Consider the following 19,719-nt stretch of genomic DNA (forward strand, 5'->3'; position numbering starts at 1 on the left):
CAGGGGGCTTATGGCGGAGGGGGGCGGAGGCGTGGGCGGCAGGCCTTGGAAAGCCCGGGCTGGGACGCGCAGGGGGACACGGTTTACGGGAGGAACTGCAAGGAGACTCGGGGGGACCCGCACGGGGATCCCGAGGCGCCCACCGCAGGCACTGTTCGGAGCCCGTTGTTTTCAGTGACAGCCTGGGACCATTTGGGAGGAGCCGACTGGGAAGTGTGCGGGGCTGCGGGGAGCCCCAGGGAGCCGGGGGGCACCCTGCAGGGGACTTGAGTGCGGTCCGTGAGGGGTGGGCGCCTGTGAGAACCGTGGGTGCCCGGGAAGTGCCGTGTGAGGATGAGGAGGAGCCGCGGGGACCCAGGGGACTGTGGGGAACCACTGAGGAACCGGGAGGTGCTTTGGGGGAACATGCAGGAGGAACTGTGGGGAGCTGTGTGTGGAACTGTGGGAGGACGTGTATCGTTAACGCTAAAATAAAGCTGTCAGTTATTTTGCCACTAAAATGGGCTCATTTGAGAAGGGAGAGAACCGCAATTTGGGGAGCAAGCTGTGTCCTGGAACAGGAGCCAGGCTCTTTATAGGGAAGGCGGTGCTGTTCTAAGCAGAAAGCCCATTGGGGAACACGGGGAGCCCGACGTGTCGTGGCTGCTCATTGGCTGAGCTATGACAGTTTCTCATTGGCTGGGCTGTTGCTGGACTGCTGGCGGGGCAGAAACTCCCACTGGTGGCAAAGGACCCCTTAGAGTCGTCAGGTGTGTCCTTCTCCTCCTCCCTGTGGGGTCTGCAGTTGCCCGGGATGCCCACCCCACCTCCACGAGGCTTCCCTTTGTCAGTTCTCAGTGCGTAAAGCTGTGTGAAGAATTGCGAATGAATGCGCGAACTGTGAGCACCTGCGTGAGGCGGGGAGGGGAAGGGACGGAGGAACTCTGCGGGGACTGGGAGGAAGGCCGTGGGCGTGGGGCGGGTGTGGAGTGGTGCGGGGACTGGGCGGGAACCACGGGGACCCGAGGGCCCCGCTGCAGAGCAGCGCAGAAATAGTGATGGGCCTCCGCGGGGCTGCGCGAGGCCGTGTGAGGTGCTGGGTGACGCTGGGAGGATAGCGAGCAGCTGCGGGCTTGGTGTGGGGCCTCGGAGCGGCGTGGGGACCCCCGCCTCAGTGCGGCCCGGAGGCCAGCAGGGGCCTCTCCCGTGCCCGCCCCTCTGGATGGAGACGCAACATGAGGAGGTGCGGGAGTCCTCACTGCTGCCTCCTAGCCCCTGCCCGGGCAGGAGGAGGAAGATTTCCCCCCTACCCCAGCAACAGCCCAGCCAATGAGGGACTGCCACAGCCCAGCCAATGAGGGACTGCCACAGCTGAGCCAATGAGAAGCCACTATACCTGAACGCCCCGTTTCCTCCAATGGAGTTGTCCTTATTAGCAGCCCCGCCTATTCACTCCCCTATAAAAGAGCCTCCTTCCTACTTCTTTGGGCCGGTCTGAGGTTTTGCTGTAGGTTCTTTAGAATTGTAGTTCTCAGCTCTTCCCGAATAAACCCATTTTATTGCCGGTACAGTTTTATTTGTAAGGTCAGCAATGTGGGGCCCTGTTGAGGGGAACTCTGCAGGGAGTCCGGAGCTGTGTGTGTGTGAACGGCGAGGAACTGGGGCCGCGGGTAGGACCTAGTGAACTATGGGAGGAACTGTGAGGAATTGTGCAGAATTATGGGGGGAAGTGTGAGAATTGCGTGGGCGAGTCGCAGGACTGTGTGAGGAGCTGCAGGGGGCGGCGGGCAGCGGGGGGGACGCCTGGGAGGCTGGGTGAGAAAGTGAGGAGCCAGGCGAGGACCGGGGGGCCGGGGCTCCCGCTGGCGGGACGGGGTGACCGCCCTGCGTCTGCCGTGGGCGCAGGAGGATGAGAACCGCAGCCGAGAAGCAGAGCCCCGCACCCACCGGGCTCCCCTGCAGGAGGGCAGCCCGCAGCCCTGCCTCGCGGTCCCGGGAGGGCCACCCCCACAGCGAGGCCAGCATGGCATCTCTGCGCCCACGCCTGTCTCCGAGTCCAGTCTGTGTCCCCGGCGGGCTGGCGGAGCTCTGCGGGGATCGTCCCGACCAGTGGTGACGCGCGCGTACACCCGGCACAGCGCTGGTGGGGGCAGCTGCGCTGGCCTCCCTGGGTAGGGGCTCCAGGGCCGGGGGCCACGGCTGCCAGCCAGGCAGGTGTCAGCAAGGCTTCTAAGCAACCATGCACGTGGGCACGTAGACACTGGCAAATGAGTGTCCACGGCCCGTGGCATCATCAGTCACGGAGCGCCCATGAGAGTCGGTTCCCAGCGGCCATTTCGTGGGCTGGAGTCCATTTTTAATGACCTGCTCTCCTTATCAGGAATGAAGAGCCAGGCCAGAGGCCAGGGTGCGCAGGACGCTTGCTCAGAGGGGAGGGGCGCTGTCAGAGGAGGGGCTTAGCAGCTGGCCTCCGGGGGAAAGCGGGGCGCGGGGGGGCAGAGGGAGGGCGACTGCCGCGTGGGGGGGCAGAGGCCCGAGTGCCGTTTAGTGGCGCAGCCTCTTCCTAGCCCCCGAGCCGCTGATGGCGTTGGAGGCGGGGTGGGGCTCGCGTGGTCCTGAAGATTGGAGGGAGGGTACACGGGGACACGGGGTGTGGCATCAGTACACCTTGCTGGGATCCAGCTGTGAGGCCTAGACAAGTGGCAGGGCAGCTGAGGGAGGAACTGAGGGACATGCCAGCAAGTCCCTGATTCTAGCCCCGTGTGGCAGCAGCAGTGTGGCGGCCTGGGGTCCGCACCGGGGGCCTTGAGAGCTGGCCCAGCCCTGCCCCTACAGCCACCCTTGGCTCTGGGACCTGCCCTGCAGGCCCTGTGCTGGCCCCTCCATCTCCCTTCCCTTTGGGGAGCCCAGGGTTGACCTTGACTGTTCCTCCCCAACAGAACAAGAAAAAGAAGAAAACAGATTTCATTCCGTACAGAGATTCGGTGCTGACCTGGCTCCTCCGGGAAAACCTGGGTGAGGATCATACTTCGGCCCATCCCCAGGGTTCCAGTGTCCACCGGGGGCCATTGTCCTGTCCTTGCCTGGGGAGGGTGCTCAACCTCCAGAAGGCCTCTCACCCTTCCGGCCCAAGGCTGGGGCGAACCAGGAGGGCCTTCTGGGGACTTGGGCGGTGGCCAGCAGAGGGTTAACAAAAGCACGGGTGGGGGTGGGGACGGCCCAGGGGCCACAGGACACCCCCACCCCCACCCACTGCAGTGCTCCTGGTTCAGGTCTGTGACACCCAGAGCAAGTACCCACCCCTTTCTGGGCCTCAGTTCCCTCATCTGTATCAGGTACCCCTGGCTCCATGGTTCTGGGAAGCCCAGCTTGCTGGGTTTTGGGCAACTGCTATAAATTTCTCCTCGTCCTCCCTGCCCAAATTCCTAGATAGTGAGTGATAGATGGGGAGGTGGGGACTGAAATGCCCCCGGTGCTGACCCCTCCCCCCAGAAACCTCTGGTATTCTCCTGTGCTACGTTTACAGCTGGGGGCTAACACCCAGGGAGGTCATGTCTCAGGCTGACGTGGGGATCACAGACACCTGGGTGTGCAGCCTTCCGTGGCCGGGTGGCAGCCCTGCTGATGACCTTCAGCGTGGGCCAGTGGTAGGCGCCAGTCAGGCCTCCCAGGTGGAGGAGAGGGCAGACGGTGGCTCCCAGGGCAGGGGGACCCCACTGACAGTGGACAGGAGGGCCATGGGAATGCATGCCCCTTCATCAGACGGGGGCTGGGAAGGAAGTCCCTCCCCCAGGGCCACCGAGGTCCAACCCTAGGGTGGGACAGGGCAGCCCCCCACACAGCCCCCCGGCACCTGGCACAGCACTGCACTCCCAACCCTTCACAATGGCATGTCTCAGTCCCTGTGGGGGTCACACCCTGGGAATACGGCCCTGGGACACCGGTCCCCAGGCTGGAGCAGGAGAGGCTCCCTGTCCAAACCGCGCATGCAGAGGCAGCGGCCCTGAAGCCGGGTACCCACTGGGACGACTGCCCAGTGTTTGCCCTGCCAGGGGCCCACAGGCGATAGGTTGGTGTCTGAACTGAAGTCAAGCCGGTGCTGCCCCATGTGGGGGTCCCGCTGCTGCAGACCAGGCGTCTGGCATCCCGTGCTGGGGAAAATGTTCCAAGTAGGAAGGATAAGAGTAGAGAAATTGTTGAACATAGCAGCCCTTCTCACAGTGAACGTCATAAACCCTCCCCTACTTCCCACTTCATTATGGCGATGGGGAGGTCTGGTTGTTGGAAAATGACCCCAAACTTGAGGAAGACGCCAGGCAGAAGGATCACCCAGGTGCTGGGTCCTGCGATGAGAACCAACCACCCCTGATCTCCCGGTTGACCCATGATTCAGTTTACCTCTCAGGCCTCAGCCTCACCAGCTACAACCTTGGGAGGGGACCGGACGTGCCAGTGGGGCTGACCCTGCACTGGGCACGGCCTGGTTTTCTCCCCGCAGGTGGGAACTCTAGGACAGCCATGGTGGCAGCTCTGAGCCCCGCAGACATCAACTATGACGAGACACTGAGCACGCTGAGGTGCGTTCCTGAGGGAGGTGGGCCCTGCCCTGACCCCAGCTCCGGGGGAGTGGGGGTGGGAGTGGATCCCTCCAGCCAGGTGAGAACACCTCTTTGGGGGCCATCTACCTGTGACTCCCTGAGGCTCCAAGTGTCTGTCGGGGGCACCTGGGTCTGCGTGGGGCCCGTTCCATTCTCACCACCCTTTGGGGTACACTGTGGGGCTGTGAGTAGCCCGGGGCCCCCTTGGTCCAGCCCCGGAGAGCTGTGCTCCAATTTGCACTCAGCTGTCGGCCTGGGAGCTATTGGGGGTCTCCACTTAGCCAAGAGGCATGGCCTGTGGGACAGTCCCTCTGGGTGCAGGGCAGGCACCATGGGTGGGAGCCTCGTCCCCAGCCCTGCTGGAGGCTGCTTAGCCACCTACCTGGTCGGCAGAATCTGGCCTCTTCTGGCCACACAGCACCAGTAATAAGAGATAGGAAGGGCATGGGTCTCTATAGAAGCCCACGCACTCATCTGTGACATGCACACGCCTGTGTGCCTGTGTGGTGCCGGCTGGAGCAGGTGCACATGTTTTCACATACCCCTGCAGGTTAGACCTGCTCCCTCGATCCTGGGACCACAGGTCCAGGTGTGAGAGCCTCACTGTGGGGAGAAGATGCCATCCTGCCCTCCCAGGGCCCCGGTTTCCCCAAGTGGGTGCTCCAGGGCCGGGGAACACTACCTGTAGGCCCCTGGCCAGTGGCCCCAGTGACTGCAAGGGGAAAAGAGTTCTTGCTCTGTGTGAAAGCCCAGCTGGGGTGGTGACATCTCCACTGGCTGGAGGTCCAGCTGTGCCCAGGCAGGGCTCTGGGCACCTTTGGGCCTGCTGGGCAGGGCTCAGCTGCCAGCTCCCTGTGCTGCCCAGGTACGCTGACCGGGCCAAGCAGATCCGATGCAATGCTGTCATCAATGAGGACCCCAACAACAAGCTGATTCGAGAGCTGAAGGATGAGGTGACCCGGCTGCGGGACCTGCTGTATGCCCAGGGTCTCGGGGACATCACTGACAGTGAGTGTCTGCACCTGCCTCTCCCAGGCAGGGCAGGTGGGCCACATGGCCTCTCCTCCCCCGACCACCACACACCTGTGGCCTCGGCCCTCTGGCCTCGATCCTGGGCCTCGCTCTGAGCTCCCAATGGAAGGCTGGGGTTTTTGGCCTCGGCCTGGGTGGACTGCATGGCTTGGGGTTGGCATTGGCCCAGGCAGGCCAGAGATGATTTACTGGAAGCCACACCAGCAAACCACAGGTGATGAAGACCGGCCACAACCCTGCCCAATGCCCGACCTGCTGCAGGCGTGCCCGGACTCTCCGGAGACAAACCTGTTCTGTTTCTCTGTCTCTCCTTCCTCCCTACACTTCCCCTCCCATAGCCAACACTGTGCCCGGAGGACCTAAATGTGTGTATCCCCTCTGCTGCTCTCTGCATCCCTGCTTCTGTCCTGGCCTGGCCGGGTGTAGGGCAGCACGGTGGGGCAACCCCCTCCACCTCCCCTCTTTTGGGGTCTGGGAACAAGGTCCTCTCACTCACAGGTGCCCTCCTGCTAGACGCAGGGTCTGCTGCCTTGAGCCCATGCCACCTTGTCATCTTGTGTCTGCATGGGAATGGGCAACAGGGAGGCAGGTGCAGCCAAGGCCTTCTGGGGCTGAAATGGCTGAGGTCAGGCTGCTGAGCTCTGGGCTTCCAGGGTGCCAGCAGAGCTGGGGGCCCTCAAAGGCCAGGTTTCCCTGACACCTGCCTGCCTTGGGCCTGGTTCCCAGGGCAGGGCATGTGGTTTGGTGCCTTTGCACCTTGGGGTCCCCAGAGCCCGTGCTGTCCTGTGTTTGCTGCTGCTCTGCTGTGTGTCTGCTTCTGCGGGGCCTCTGGGCACCTCCCACCCCCACGGCACAGAGCCCTGGGGTGGTGAGGGCTCTCTAGGTGCCCCAGTGCAGGGGGAACCCGGGGCCCAGAACAGCCTCTTGGGCATGCACAAATAGGGGCTCCCTTGGGGTCCCGCAGTCTGTCTCTCGTCCAGGGCATTCTTTGGGCTGATATCCCTGCTCAGTGGCACTGCACAGTTATTAGGTCTTGTTGGTGGAGGATGCAGGGGTGGGTGCCCACAGCAGGGGTATGAGGATGGGCCACAGGGCCCTGGGGGCAGGGAGGCCACTGGCAGGGACATACTCACATACTTGGGTGCTGGTGCGGAGGCACAGGGTGGTCCAGAAGGCGTGGCTGGGCTTGCAGGCGCAGAAGAGCAGAGAGGAGCTGAGGGGTGCCCAGGGCCTGGGGACCTGCTGCTTTGAGGGGGTGGGGTGGGGCTGGCACCCAGCTGGTCCCAGCGTGGGGTCAGGCCACCCTGCATGCGCTTGTCCAGTGTGGGCCGGCTGAGCCTGGCTCGTGGTTTCCGCTTCCTGCTGTCTCTTCACCACCTCTGGCTTTTCCCAACTCGGTCTTTCTTTTCTCTCCCTCCTGTCTGTCTGCCCACCCTCCTCTCCCCTTCCTCCCGTAGATGTGTCCGACCTTGAGAACAATAACCATAACCGTGGCAGGGCGGAGTTGAGTCAAGCCCCTGACAATCTCTCCACAGTGACCAACGCCCTGGTGGGCGTGAGCCCCTCATCCTCGCTCTCGGCCCTGTCCAGCCGTGCTGCCTCCGTGTCCAGTCTGCACGAGCGCATCTTGTTTGCCCCAGGCAGTGAGGAGGCCATTGAGAGGCTGAAGGTGAGGGCCCGGTGGCCAGGGGCACCAGGCTCTGGGAAAATGGGCTGCGCCTAGAGAACTGGGTGTCTCCTGGCCCTCCCCGGGGCCCCCTGTCTGGGGGCTGGACGCCGGGGCAGGTGCGAATCCTCTCCTTGGTGAATGGTTGTGCTAGCGGCTGAAGGTGGGCTGGGATGGAGGTGTACAGGTGGGTGCAGGCTGAGCCTCAGCCTCGGTGCCCCCCCCACTGGCAGGGTTCTGCTCAGCACCATGGACCCCGCCCCCTGCTGAGAAGAGCGTGCATCCTCTGGGCTCCTCCCCGCCTCTCAGCAGCCCTGTGCTTGCACCTGCCCGAGGATATTCACTGTGACAGGGAGGGCAGGCTTTAGGCTGCAACTCTGAGCTCCTTTGAAGTGCTAGGTGCTGGGTGGTGGGGTGAGCTGAGGGGCCTGAGGGACCAAGGCAAAGGCCCAGGAGGTGGGGTGGGGATGGGGGCGGAGGCCCCTACGTGGAGGGCTGGGCAGGAACAGGGACGACTGCTGAGGCTGCAGGAGGGCCTCGGAACCAGCGTCCGTTTCTCTCCCTCCAGCTCACTCTGCTCTTTCCTTCTCTGGGGCGTTCCGTAGAACACGTTAACCCTCAGCCCTTCACCTTGATCTTTCCAACTTTGCCCTGCCAGGAAGGACCCAAGAATCAGGGTTTTTGGGCCTCCATGCCCTGCAGGGGGCTGCCCTTCTCCTGGTTGTCCACCCATCGGCCCCTGTCCTCATTCTGCCTGTGTCCCTTCCCAGGAGACAGAGAAGATCATAGCTGAGCTCAACGAGACTTGGGAAGAGAAGCTACGGCGGACTGAAGCCATCCGGATGGAGAGGTGGGCGAGGGGGCACCACGCTGTACCCCGGGCTCCCACACCTGGGTGGCCATGTCCCAGCACAAGACAGACCTGGCTCCTCCTGCCCAGCGACCCCCCACCCCATGTCACCACTGGCCCCGTTAGATCAGGTGGCCTGCCCTATAAGCAGGTGCCATAACTCACTGGCCAGATGGGAGGCTGCTGGGCGCTGCCCTGTGGCCAGGACCTCACCAGCTCCCAGTTGGCCTGTGGTCAGTTGGGATGAGGCAGGCCCTGCAGCCCCTCAAGGTTCAAGCTGACCCCCGTCCCTGCCTCCCAGGGAAGCGCTGCTGGCTGAGATGGGCGTAGCCATGCGAGAGGACGGCGGCACCCTGGGAGTGTTCTCTCCCAAAAAGGTAGGCACCAGTCCCAGTACTGTGGTACTGCCCTGACGTGGGCAGGGTGACCCATGGCCCTTTCCAGGGTGCCAGATCCTCTGAAAGGTTGGAGGGATCCTCTTGGGTGTGGAGACACGGCCATGGGGCTGCGTAACAGGGGCCATGCCCACCCACAACCAGGCCTTCCCTGTGTGGGCAATGGCCCACTTCCTCCCAGCAGGCTGTCCCTGTGGCCTTGGGACACCTAGATAGGTCACCTAGCTGCCTGAGGGGTAGCCTGAGCACCTGGAGGTTGGTGAAACTGCGGATCCTGAAACACGTGGGTCCTGGACCTGCCTGCAGCCTGTGTTGCCCCTGGCCAGGGCCTGGCTGGATGTGGAGCTGGGAGCCAGCTGCCCTCTTGGAGCTTAGCTAAAGTGGAGTCTGGCAGCCCCACCAGGACCCCTCTCTTCCCCTTCACCCATCAGACCCAGCCCTGTCAGCTCAAGGCCCTCAGATGGAGCAGAGCACCTCTCATTCAGTAGCTCAGATGGGATATAGCATGAGCATTTGGGAAAGTCTCTGGTAAATCTAGGACCCAGACCCCCCACATCCATCCCAAAGATCGCCAGACCTTTAGAGCCCTTAGGCAACGAGCTTCAAGCCTGGAGGTGGTGGCAGTGGTGTGTTATGACCCCAGGGTAGGGCTGTCCAGGCCCTGCCCCTGCTACCTCATTAGTGAACAAACACCTGGCCTGCCTTCCCCGGAGCAGCCCCGCTATGGCCAGCTTTTCACCCCGGCCTTGTCTGGGGCAAGGGTTTCTGTGTTTGCCAGTCAGTGAAGCCAGTGGCATGTGCTGTGGGGACCCTGAGGGAATTGGGGCATGAGACTAGGTGTGATGGGCTCCGCACCCAGGTGGATGGGCCAGGCTCCCTGGGCTTCTGCCCCCCACTGCCAGGCCGGGAGCAGCACGTGCTGAGGCCATCAGGAAGCCAGGTGCCAGGGAGGCCTGTGGACCAGTACTTGGGATGGCCTGTGGAGCAGGTGGAGCCTGGAGGGGTCTTCTTCCATTCACTTCCTCTCTGGGGTGGCCTTTGGTTTCTTCTGAGCGGACTGTTCCTGGGCTACCTGGGGGTTGGGGTGTAGCCTGGGACTGGCGAGCACAGCTGTGGGCACAGGTGTCCTCAGGACACTTGCTCCCCGGGTCCTTTGACTTCGTGGTGGCAGAGGGATTTGCTGGTGGTCCAGGTCTGGGCACTACCCAAGAGTGGGAGGGAAGCCTGGAGGACGCCTGGGATACCTCCTCCCAAGAGAGCAGCATTCCAGAGACCCCGAAGAGCACATATGCAAGCTGGGAGGGTGGGCACAGGCCCTGCCTGGCTGGATGCCCTCCCTGCTCAGGGGAAGGGTCTGGTTGGGGTGGTTTGTCCCTAGTGTCTGATGACCACATCTTTACAACTTGCACGGGGTGTGGGTGGGGTATTGTGGGAGGTACACACTGGGGTGGGGGCAGCTTGCCCCAAGGCACCAGATGGGAAACTGAGGAAGCTGTCCCAGCCTCCACCATGCTGTAGGACCCTTGCCTGGGACACAGTATGGAGTGCCCTAGAAGTGCTGGGGGCACAGAGACCCTGGAGTGAGAGCAGTGGAGGAGGCAGAGATGGGGGGTCCAGCCCCTGCTGGGGCAGGTGGGGCAGGGCTTAGACGGGCAGCTGGTGGGAGGCTGTCGCCTTTGGTAGGCCCGTGGACAGGAGAGGCATGGAGTCCAACCCAGGTGGCTAGCAGGGACTTCCTTCGCAGCCTCTGCTCCACCCCAGGGCCCAAGCCCTCCTCCCTGCCAGCGTCCTAGTGGTTCCTGACCCACCAGTCCACTGGAGCCCTTAGCTCCTGTATGCCCCACAGCCCTCTTTAGCACAGAGGAATGCGCCCAGACTCCAGTGCCCCAGACTCCACGGGACCAAGCCTGCACCCTGTTCGTCCACGGGCGCAGCACAGGCTGAGTGCCTGGGCTGAGCCCCACGTAGCCTGCTGCCTGGCAGCTGTGTCCCCAGCTCTCCAGGGTCCCCATCAGAGACTGCTCCTCAGGGAGGCTTTCCTTTCGCCTTTCTTGTCATCTGCCAGGCTGTGAGCATACTGTGTCCCCAGGAGGACAGGCCTGGGGCTGGTGGTGACCTGGCACCTTGTGGGAGAGGTCAGGCGGGTGGCCAGTGCCGGGCTCCTGCCCTCCGCTGGAGAGCTTTCCCTCCTGTTTCCCCAGACCCCACACCTCGTCAACCTGAATGAGGACCCACTGATGTCTGAGTGCCTCCTCTACTACATCAAGGATGGGGTCACCAGGTACGGGCCAGAGGGGCACAGGCCCCCAGGGTGTAGCCTGCCCATGCTCCCTGCTGGAGGTGATCCCGTGGGCCAGGCTGGGTTTGGGGGGTACCCCTGGGTTCCCACTCATGTGCACCCTGGGCAGTTCCTGCAGGAGGCCAGCTGGGTGGCCTTGGAGGCCGCAGGGGGCCCTGGCGGGGGGCCAGTGGGTGTTGTCATGGGTGTGCTGGTTGGGGCCAGTGCTGACAGTGCGCCTGCCCCCAGAGTGGGCCGGGAGGATGCAGAGCGGCGGCAGGACATCGTCCTGAGCGGGCACTTCATCAAGGAGGAGCACTGTGTCTTCCGGAGCGACTCCCGAGGGGGCAGTGAAGGTGGGCCCAGCCCTGCTCCCCCCACCTCCTCAGCACTGATGGTCAGGCTTCAGAGAGGCTCACAGGGTCAGCCCCAGGCCACCCCGCCATCCCTCCACCCAGTCAGTTCCCATGAGAAGGGTGCCTTGAAGGCTGGGCTGGGGGACACAGGGCCCCCTCCCCATGTGGGGGTGGTTGGGGATGTTTGTGGTACAGGACAGTGAGCCATGGACATAAACCCAGTCCCAGAGTGGAGAACTATTTTGAGACCCTGTTTTCCTGTCGGCTGTGGAGCAGCCATCTGCCCATTTCCCCCGCCTGCCTGCCAGCCCCCTCCCATCACCTGTCTGCAGCGTGACCCTCTTAGAGGGGAGGTACCTGCTGTGTCACCCATGCCCCAAGCTCTGTGTGGCAGGCCAGTGACCAAAGCCCGCTGGGTGGCTGGGACACCTTGGGGTGGTGGCTTCAGCCAGTGTTGGGACATTGCTTTACCCAGAATTCTCTGTCCTCAAAGCCTGTCCTCCCCCGGGTTGGTGAGCACAAAGCCCAGAGGGGCTCTAGGACCACCAGGGGTGTACTAGCCACTATTTCCCATCTGTGCCCACCTGGAGACGCTGACAGGCCTCAGAGGTCAGCCCAGGACAGCCAGCCCTCTAGCTCTCTGACCTGGGGACATTTGGCATCACTTTCCTTATCTATCGGCTGAGAGCAACCCCTTTCAGCTTCTCTGAGACCAAAAGTCAGGCTCTGCAGCTAGCAGGGAGGAGAGAGGCCTGGTGGGCCAGGTGCGCTGAGCCCTGCAGGTGGGCAAAGGGTCTGGCCACCTGGATGACAACCCTCATGGTCCTCCCTGGTCCCCCACCCCTGTCCTGTAGCCGTGGTGACCCTGGAGCCCTGTGATGGAGCAGACACCTACGTTAATGGCAAGAAAGTCACAGAGCCCAGCATCCTGCGGTCAGGTGCGGCCGGGGTGACCGCGCTGTCTCCTTCTCCCCTGTTGTTTTGGGACTGGGTCTGACTGCTGGCTCATGGCAGGGCCCAGGCTGGGAGGGGAGGCTTCAACTTGGGGTCCCCCTCCTGGCCCCTAGACCCAGCTGCAATCTGGGCTCAGGGCAGGGAGTATGGGGACATAAGCAGCTGAGAGGGCTGGGTGAGGCCTAGGGAGGACTGACCTATAGGCCTGGGGGCTCCTGGAGTCTGGGGCCCTCCCTGGGTGGATGACGCTGCGACCCCCATTGGAGGAAGCACCTGCACTTCCATGTCTCACCCTTGAGGCTACCCTGAGGCTGCAGGTTCCACATCCAGCCTTGCCTCTGTGCCCCAGGAAACCGAATCATCATGGGAAAGAGCCACGTGTTCCGGTTCAACCACCCCGAACAGGCGAGGCAGGAGCGTGAGCGCACGCCATGTGCCGAGACTCCTGCCGAGCCTGTGGACTGGGCCTTCGCCCAGCGTGAGCTGCTGGAGAAACAGGGCATCGACATGAAGCAGGAGATGGAGCAGAGGTGGGCCTCCGCCAGCTGCCCTGCCCACCCCTGCCACATCGCCCAGACCGCTCACCCTCACCGCTCTTGCAGGCTCCAGGAGCTGGAGGACCAGTACCGCCGGGAGCGGGAGGAGGCCACCTACCTGCTGGAGCAGCAGAGGCTGGTGAGGCGGCCCCCACGCCGGGGCTGAAGGAGCCAGGGTGCCTGCTTTACCAGCCCGACTCTCAGCTCCCCAGGCAGTTGCTAAGCTGGGCAGGCCCTGGGAACCCCCCACTGGAGGCCCAATGGGAAGGCTGGGGGCACCTGATCTCCACGTGGAGTCAGTCCTTGCTTCTGTGCTCAGGACTATGAGAGTAAGCTGGAGGCCCTGCAGAGGCAGATGGACTCCCGGTACTACCCCGAGGCCAACGACGAGGAGGAGGAGCCGGAGGACGAAGGTGAGCAGCTCCGCAGGCGTGCAGGGGGCAGGGTCTCAGAGAAGGGGCAGCCCTTGGGCTGCTCCCTGGAGGTCAGCTGGTCAGCACCTTTGCCCAGGGGTCCCCGCGTGTCTCTGAGAGGCACACACGGAGGGAGGTCTTGGGGACTGTGTGTACATAACGTGTGCACACAGGCACGCACACACGTGCAGGCTCTGGCAGGAGCAATGGGGAAGATGGCGCCATGAGGGCTCTAGCACAGGGCGCTGCCTGCCAGTGTGGGGCCGGTGCCCCCGGGACGTGGTCCTTCTGCGCTGCTCCTCAGGAACCGTTTTCTGTGTGCTTGCCCGGGCGGCCCCCTGCTGACTGCATGCTGCCCCAGGCTTTGAGGGGCGCTGCAGGACCCAAGCACACGGGGAGTCGGGCTCGGGGCTCACATGCCACTTGGCCTCTGGTCAGCTGGTCAGTGCCTTCGTGCTGAGTGACCTTGGCCTCCCCTTGTCTGGGCTTGCCTGCCCAACAAGGCTCCTTCCCTCGGGGTGGGGGTGCTTAGGGGAGGGCTCATCTGGAGGATGGGCCCCTCCTGGCATCTCTGCCTGTCCTCTCTCCTGACAGAGGGCACGTGAGCTGGGAGGGGGCATGTGGGTCAGCCAGCCGTCTCCTGCCCCTCCCTCAGGTCATGGCTGTGAGTCTGTGTTCTGCCCCCACAGCCCTTGCTGAGAGCGCTCTGCCTCCCTGGGGCCCGCTGAGCCATGTCAGGCCCCTTCCTGGGGCATATCTTTCTGCTTGTTTTCTTTCTGAGCGCCCAGAAGAGTTAGTGTGAAATTAGGGGCCCAAAAACAGAGCCCCAGCCTGGGCTCAGGTCGAATGACGTGGCCCTTGGTGGTGATCCTGTGCACCCATCCCACAGTCCAGTGGACAGAGAGGGAGTGCGAACTGGCGCTGTGGGCCTTCCGGAAGTGGAAGTGGTACCAGTTCACGTCCCTGCGGGACCTGCTGTGGGGCAACGCCATCTTCCTCAAGGAGGCCAACGCCATCAGCGTGGAGCTCAAGAAGAAGGTGGGTGGGCTCCCATGCCCATCTTGGCTGGTCCTGCTCTCTGCAGGGCTTAGCGCTGCTCGGCACTGGGCCCTCTGCCTCTGGGGTGGTCGCCTGACCAGGGCTGCAGAAGGTGGGCCGCGCAGAGGCCAGGGCCTGACTGAGCTCGGGGTGGGCTGGCCAGCAGGTGTAGTGTCCAGTCCAGCAGCTAGTGGAGGGCTCAGTGGCCGCAGTGGGTGCCGCTGTGATCTCCAGGCGGTAGGCAGGAGCCCCCGGGCTGTGCCCCCACTGCAGCTGATAGGCAGTCCCCTTGTACTGTCACAGGTCCAGTTCCAGTTCGTCCTGCTCACAGACACTCTCTACTCTCCGCTACCGCCGGATCTGCTGCCCCCAGAGGCTGCCAAGGACCGGGAGACGCGCCCCTTCCCCCGCACCATCGTGGCCGTGGAGGTCCAGGACCAGAAGAATGGGGCCACCCATTACTGGACGCTGGAGAAGCTCAGGTGTGGTGGGGGCAGCTGAGCTGGGCACAGGGGTGACCCTGCCTGGGCCTTTGGGGTGGGCACAGGTTTTGTGGTGCCTACATGTCCATGCAGCCATTTCTCATTTTAATTTCTTTAAAATAAAAGTAAATGGGATCCGGCCTTGTTCTCGTGTCTGTGTTCCCCTCCTACCAATGTGGTGGCAAAGAGTAATGTGACTTTACTTTACCCAGGAAGTGGGGCTGGGCCATGGCCAGGAGGGCCCCCAGAGCTCCTGGGCCAGCATACAGGACTGAGGGGCAGGTCAGTGCCCCACATCCGCCCGGAGCTCAGTGACGCAGTTGCGGGGGGTGCCTCCACTGGGAGCCGCAGGCTCTGCTTTTATACCCACTCACTTTTATACCCACGCACAGTGCTAGTCACACCCCTACCCCCACACACAGACACTCGCACACCTTCCTGTCTTGTCTGGTTCATCCACACACACTCACATGCACACACAAGGCAGACACACAAGGTCACAGGCAGATGCACACACAGGCAGACACGCACCTACTCACAGACAGACACAGAAGCTCACAAGCAGACATACACATTCAAACACACTCCTCCTCCACTCTCACTGCCACTTCCATCCTCCTGGGGGCTACAGTTTGACTTTGGGGAGCACTAATACCCACCACTATGTCGTTCATGTTACACCTGAGCCCCAGAGGGAGATGGTTGCATTTCCTTTCTTCCTCAACCTGTTGGTTGCCTGGGATGGTAACCTGTAAACTTTTCTGTATCCCATCACCAATTTGCCCTTTGTTCCTTAAGCTTCCAGGGCAAGCTAGAAGCCCATGTGCTGAGCCTCCCAACTCTGGCTGCTGGTGGATTCTCTCTCTCCCCTTCTCCACCTGCCAACTGGCCCAGCGCTGTCCCTGGTTGTCACTTTAAATTGTGTTGCTTTCACTTGGTCAAGGTTGAGAGGATTAGTGGTGAGCTCTCATGCTTGACCAGAGGTCCCTTGCTCATGGTTGACAAATTTTGGGGACCACAGAGGGTCTGTCAGCGAACCACCATGAGCCTTGGATGACCCCAGGCGGGGCCCTTTGGCTGGAGCCCGGCTGAGCACTGTCCCCAGAGTTGGTGCAGCCTGGGCCTATGCTGATGTCTGTGCCCCTGCAGGCAGCGCCTGGACCTGATGAGGGAGATGTATGACCGGGCGGCCGAGGTACCCTCTAGTGTCATTGAAGACTGTGACAATGTGGTAACTGGTGGAGACCCCTTCTACGACCGCTTTCCCTGGTTCCGGCTGGTGGGCAGGTAGGCACCTCCCACTCTCTCTGGGCCAAGAGGGAGTAGGGAAGTAGGCCATAGGATGGGGGCAGGGTGTGGCCCTTCTCCCAAGGCCAGGATCCCCCAGCCAGCCCTGGCATGACATGAAGGGGGAAGAGCAAATGCCCTTTTCCCCCTTGTCCTCAGTCTGAGGTCCCCCCAGCCACTCCCCTCCACATACCAGTGGGCCCTATTAGGGGAAATGGGGAGGTGGTCTTATCATTGCCACTTACAAGTGTGTGAACGAACGTGTGGCTTAGTCAGGCTTCTGGGTCACCTGGTGGCCATGCAGGTGTGAGCAGAGAGGCAGAGCACATCACCCCAAGGCCCCAGAGTCCTGTGAGCCCTTGCCGTGCTCTCCCAGCCTGGGTTCTGCGCCCTGCACCCCGCGGGATGTGGCGCTTTGACGCTGCAGCGTGGCCACACTCACCAGGTCCTCACCGGGCCTCGGCTGCACCTGGGCAGGGCCACGCCTGCCTATGCCTTCTGGAGCCGTGCACTGGCGCACATGCAGTTTCTTTCCAAGCCTGGGGAAGGGTGCACTTTGGTTCTTTTGTCTTTCGAAGCAGCATTCTTGGTGGTCTGTGTGTTTGGTGTTGGTTTTAAACAGAAGCTCCCACCCCCTGCGAGCAGCCGGTGTTAACTTCTCTCTGTCTTGTCGCACTAACCTCAGTTCAGTCATCTCTGGCTGCAACAGCTACCCTCTTCTCAACACATGCATGAGCGAGCGCATGGCTGCTCTCACCCCCTCCCCCACCTTCTCGAGCCCCGACTCCGACGCCACCGAGCCTGCCGAGGAGCAGAGCGTGGGGGAGGAGGAGGAGGAGGAGGAGGAGGAGGAGGAGGAGGAGGACCTGGAGGACGACGTCTTTCCGGAGCACGGGCTGTGTGACGGCCGGGACCCGTTTTACGACCGGCCCCCCCTGTTCAGTTTAGTAGGAAGGTTGGTGAGGTCAAGGACAGCATGCTGGGAAGGAACCAGCTCTTTTGCGCAGGAGCACTGCTGCGGGCACAATTTGACCGCTGTCAGAGCATGACAACCCCTGTGCTGGACAGCTCCCCGCCCCAGCCGAGGCTGGCCTTGGGGCAGGGCTCCCCAGGAGCGGTGGTGAGGGAGCGCAAGGGCTCCCAGCCCTCCTGGAGTGCACCCAGCGGGGGACCCACTTAGGGAGATGCGTGGGCCCGAGCAAGGTCCCCCGGTTTTGCGCAGAGAGGCCCCAGAGCCCCGGCAGTACAGGCAGGGCCTGCAGACAGCACTGGGAGGTAGGGGCCTGCGTCTTTGTATCCACCGCCAGACGAGGCGGCTTCACCTCCCTCTGCTGTTCTCCAAAAGAGATGGAGGGTCCCGGCCGCTCTCAGCCCCTCCCCTCTCTGTGGGAGAAAGAGCAGGCCTCCCCCTCTGGGGCAGGGAAGGGGAGCTGGCGTTCAGGGTGGAGGGCCTCCCTCTGCGGCAGGGAGCCACGCAGACCCTGCCTCTCTGAGCCTGTCTGTCTGAGGGTGAGGACAGTTCATTCCTCCTGACTTCTCAGGCCATCATGGTGCAGCACAGGCACACGCGGCCCGTGCCTTCACGGGAAGTGCCCTTGCAGGGAGGGCTGGTGGCTACGTTTCCTAGGTGGATGGGAGAGGCCAAAGTGTGGAGGTGCAGGCACTGGGGAAGCCCAGACCCAGTGTGTCCTACAGGCAGATTGGACAAATACAGCTGCCGTTCACCTTTTTTATGATAGTGGAATGGAAGCAAGACAGGCAAAGGAAAGCTCTAGAAAACCTAGCCATAGTGATAGGAAATTCGGCTCACTAGACAACTGGCTTTACGTGTTTGGTGCATACAGAAAGCTGTAGGCGAGTTGCAGCAGCAATCTCTTGGAGTTGGAGATCACTTACTTGTGTGGGGCCGATGGTGTTTGGAAGTCGTGACCTTGGTGCACCTATACTGAGGGATTAGACTGGCCCAGAAATGGGGTTTCCCTGGGAGCCCCGGGATGCTCATGATGGCGTGAAAGCCCCACTGGTTCCTCTTGGAAGGAAGCAGGTTCCCGTGGGTACATGTCAGTTTTTTCTGATTAGTTTTCCATTTGTATTTTGTGCTGGCCTATGGGTCCAAGACTCAGGGCTCTCTTCCTCCAAGATGCCTCAGTCTGGGCTTCCTTCTCTGCTGAGCCTGAGAGAGAGGTGTAGCCCCAGGGCCAGCTCCACGCAGGCCTCTCAGGAAGCTCCAGGCTGCTAGAGTCAGGCCCCCTGGCCTGCTGGGCCTGTGGGTGGCTCAGGGGTCAGGCTGGCGTGGGGTCAGCACTCAGGGGAGTGAGGACATCAGGAGGAATGGGTGTGGGCTCTGCAGTCTCAGCCGGAAAGAGCTGGGTCCTTCCAACACTTGTTCCCCTCTGTGGATCTGAGGTGTTACCAAACCAAAGTCCTCCAGGAGAGGTGGGCCCCGGACGGCAGTGGGCGGTCAGTGAAGGGCCTCGACTGGAAACTTCTGATCTTTTGGTTTGGCAAGAATTGGCTTCTCCCGTGCGGCAGCTGTGCAGGCCCGGGTCCTGAGAAGGGCCCTGCCTTAGGCTCCCTTTTATCCTCTGGTAGCCGCTGGCTCTCTCCAAAGCTTGAGCAAACTGGGGGTGCCCACTTTGGTCTCCCTTTGGAAAGGCTTTCCCGGCCCCAGCATGCGGCTCTGCACCTCACCAGTCTCGTGGTTAGCCCTGCCCCCTCCCCGCCCGCCACACTCAGCCCTGGCTCTGCCGCCTCTGCCGCTGCCTCTCTCTCTCGGGGCGGGTTTCAGCCTGCTTCAAGGTGCGCTCACCTGTGTGAACAAGGCCCCAGGGCCCCTCCCCCAAGTCCAGGGCCAGCCCCCAGGAGGCCTCTGCCTCTGGTGGTCTGGGGTGCCAGGTGAACTGGGGGTGTGGGGTGCCCTGGCCCAGGGGGCTGTGGTTTTTCTGAGAACCCTCCCTGCCTGGACCACTGCTTTCAGCAGGTGGGCTGACAGGGGAGCTGCGGAGAGGAGGGTGAGGGGCTGACTGCCTGAGGGGAAGGGCCCGAGGGGAGGGGGACTGGGTGAGGGAGGGCAGGTGACTGCCCAATAGAAGTGTCCAGGACACTGGGTGGAAAACCATTTACCTGCCATCTCCACCCTGTGCCACCTGGGCTAGCACTGCCGGCCCCTCAGCTCCCAGCTGGGTGCCCTCTGGGTGGGGCCACTCAGCCTGAATCTTCACCCATGAGTCTGGGAGCTCCTCTGTGTGGGTGGGACCCTCTGGGCAGGGCTGGGCTGTTCTGGCCCTGTGGTGGCAGGTGCTGATGTCAGCTTGTTTCTGGCATCCGGAGACAGTGAGGGGAGGCATAGCCTCTGCACCATGGCTCCCCCGCCACATCCAGGGCGCTGGGGGTCAGGGCAGGGTCTGCTTGTGGGATGGGAGCTTCCAGCTCCCACTTGCAGCCCCCGGGGGCTGCTGCTCCCCAGAATGTGCCCCACGCCATTGGGATTAGGGGCAGCAGGGAGGAGAGAGAGGGGCAGCATCTAGTGCCAGATGCACCTTTGCCTACTTGGAGCACCCCGTCGGGACGCCCTCTGGAGCAGGAGCATGTGTACTTTCCCAAAGCTGAGTGACATAGTTCAGGGAAGATGTGGGAGGGCTTGGTCATGGGCCCTGGGGGTCTTTTTCACTGTATAACCCTTGACCTCCAAATGGGTCCCTCAAGGCTGCCGCTCCGGGAGGCCTGTGTCTGGGGCACAGCAGGATACACTGACCGTGTGAACTTGGCCATTGTAGTTTTTGATGCCAGAAGTGTCTGGCTTTTCTTTCCCCTCTGAAATGAGAAATCATGAAAGATTGTGAAAAAATTGATCCA

General features: G+C 62.4%; 1 protein-coding gene across 26 annotated transcripts in view; it reads left to right on the forward strand.

The window, feature by feature from the left end:
* The window catches only part of KIF1A (kinesin family member 1A), an 86,899-nt gene that overhangs the window by 34,287 nt on the left and 32,893 nt on the right, over positions 1 to 19,719 (forward strand). For 9 of the 26 annotated variants that reach the window (XM_073217807.1, XM_073217809.1, XM_073217810.1 and 6 more), the window contains exons 11-27: positions 2,919 to 2,994; positions 4,478 to 4,556; positions 5,443 to 5,585; positions 5,948 to 5,974; positions 7,067 to 7,278; positions 8,046 to 8,125; positions 8,427 to 8,502; positions 10,722 to 10,801; positions 11,048 to 11,154; positions 12,009 to 12,092; positions 12,458 to 12,638; positions 12,711 to 12,783; positions 12,964 to 13,057; positions 13,947 to 14,095; positions 14,399 to 14,577; positions 15,727 to 15,864; positions 16,550 to 16,819. In XM_073217807.1, coding sequence (XP_073073908.1) covers positions 2,919 to 2,994; positions 4,478 to 4,556; positions 5,443 to 5,585; positions 5,948 to 5,974; positions 7,067 to 7,278; positions 8,046 to 8,125; positions 8,427 to 8,502; positions 10,722 to 10,801; positions 11,048 to 11,154; positions 12,009 to 12,092; positions 12,458 to 12,638; positions 12,711 to 12,783; positions 12,964 to 13,057; positions 13,947 to 14,095; positions 14,399 to 14,577; positions 15,727 to 15,864; positions 16,550 to 16,819 — 2,048 coding nt within the window. The remainder of the gene's footprint in view (positions 1 to 2,918; positions 2,995 to 4,477; positions 4,557 to 5,442; positions 5,586 to 5,947; positions 5,975 to 7,066; positions 7,279 to 8,045; positions 8,126 to 8,426; positions 8,503 to 10,721; positions 10,802 to 11,047; positions 11,155 to 12,008; positions 12,093 to 12,457; positions 12,639 to 12,710; positions 12,784 to 12,963; positions 13,058 to 13,946; positions 14,096 to 14,398; positions 14,578 to 15,726; positions 15,865 to 16,549; positions 16,820 to 19,719) is intronic. The other 17 variants (XM_073217821.1, XM_073217822.1, XM_073217823.1 and 14 more) reach the window with 5 other exon arrangements.

Source organism: Manis javanica, chromosome 12 (genome assembly GCF_040802235.1).
Source record: "Manis javanica isolate MJ-LG chromosome 12, MJ_LKY, whole genome shotgun sequence".
Taxonomy (NCBI): Eukaryota; Metazoa; Chordata; class Mammalia; order Pholidota; family Manidae; genus Manis; species Manis javanica.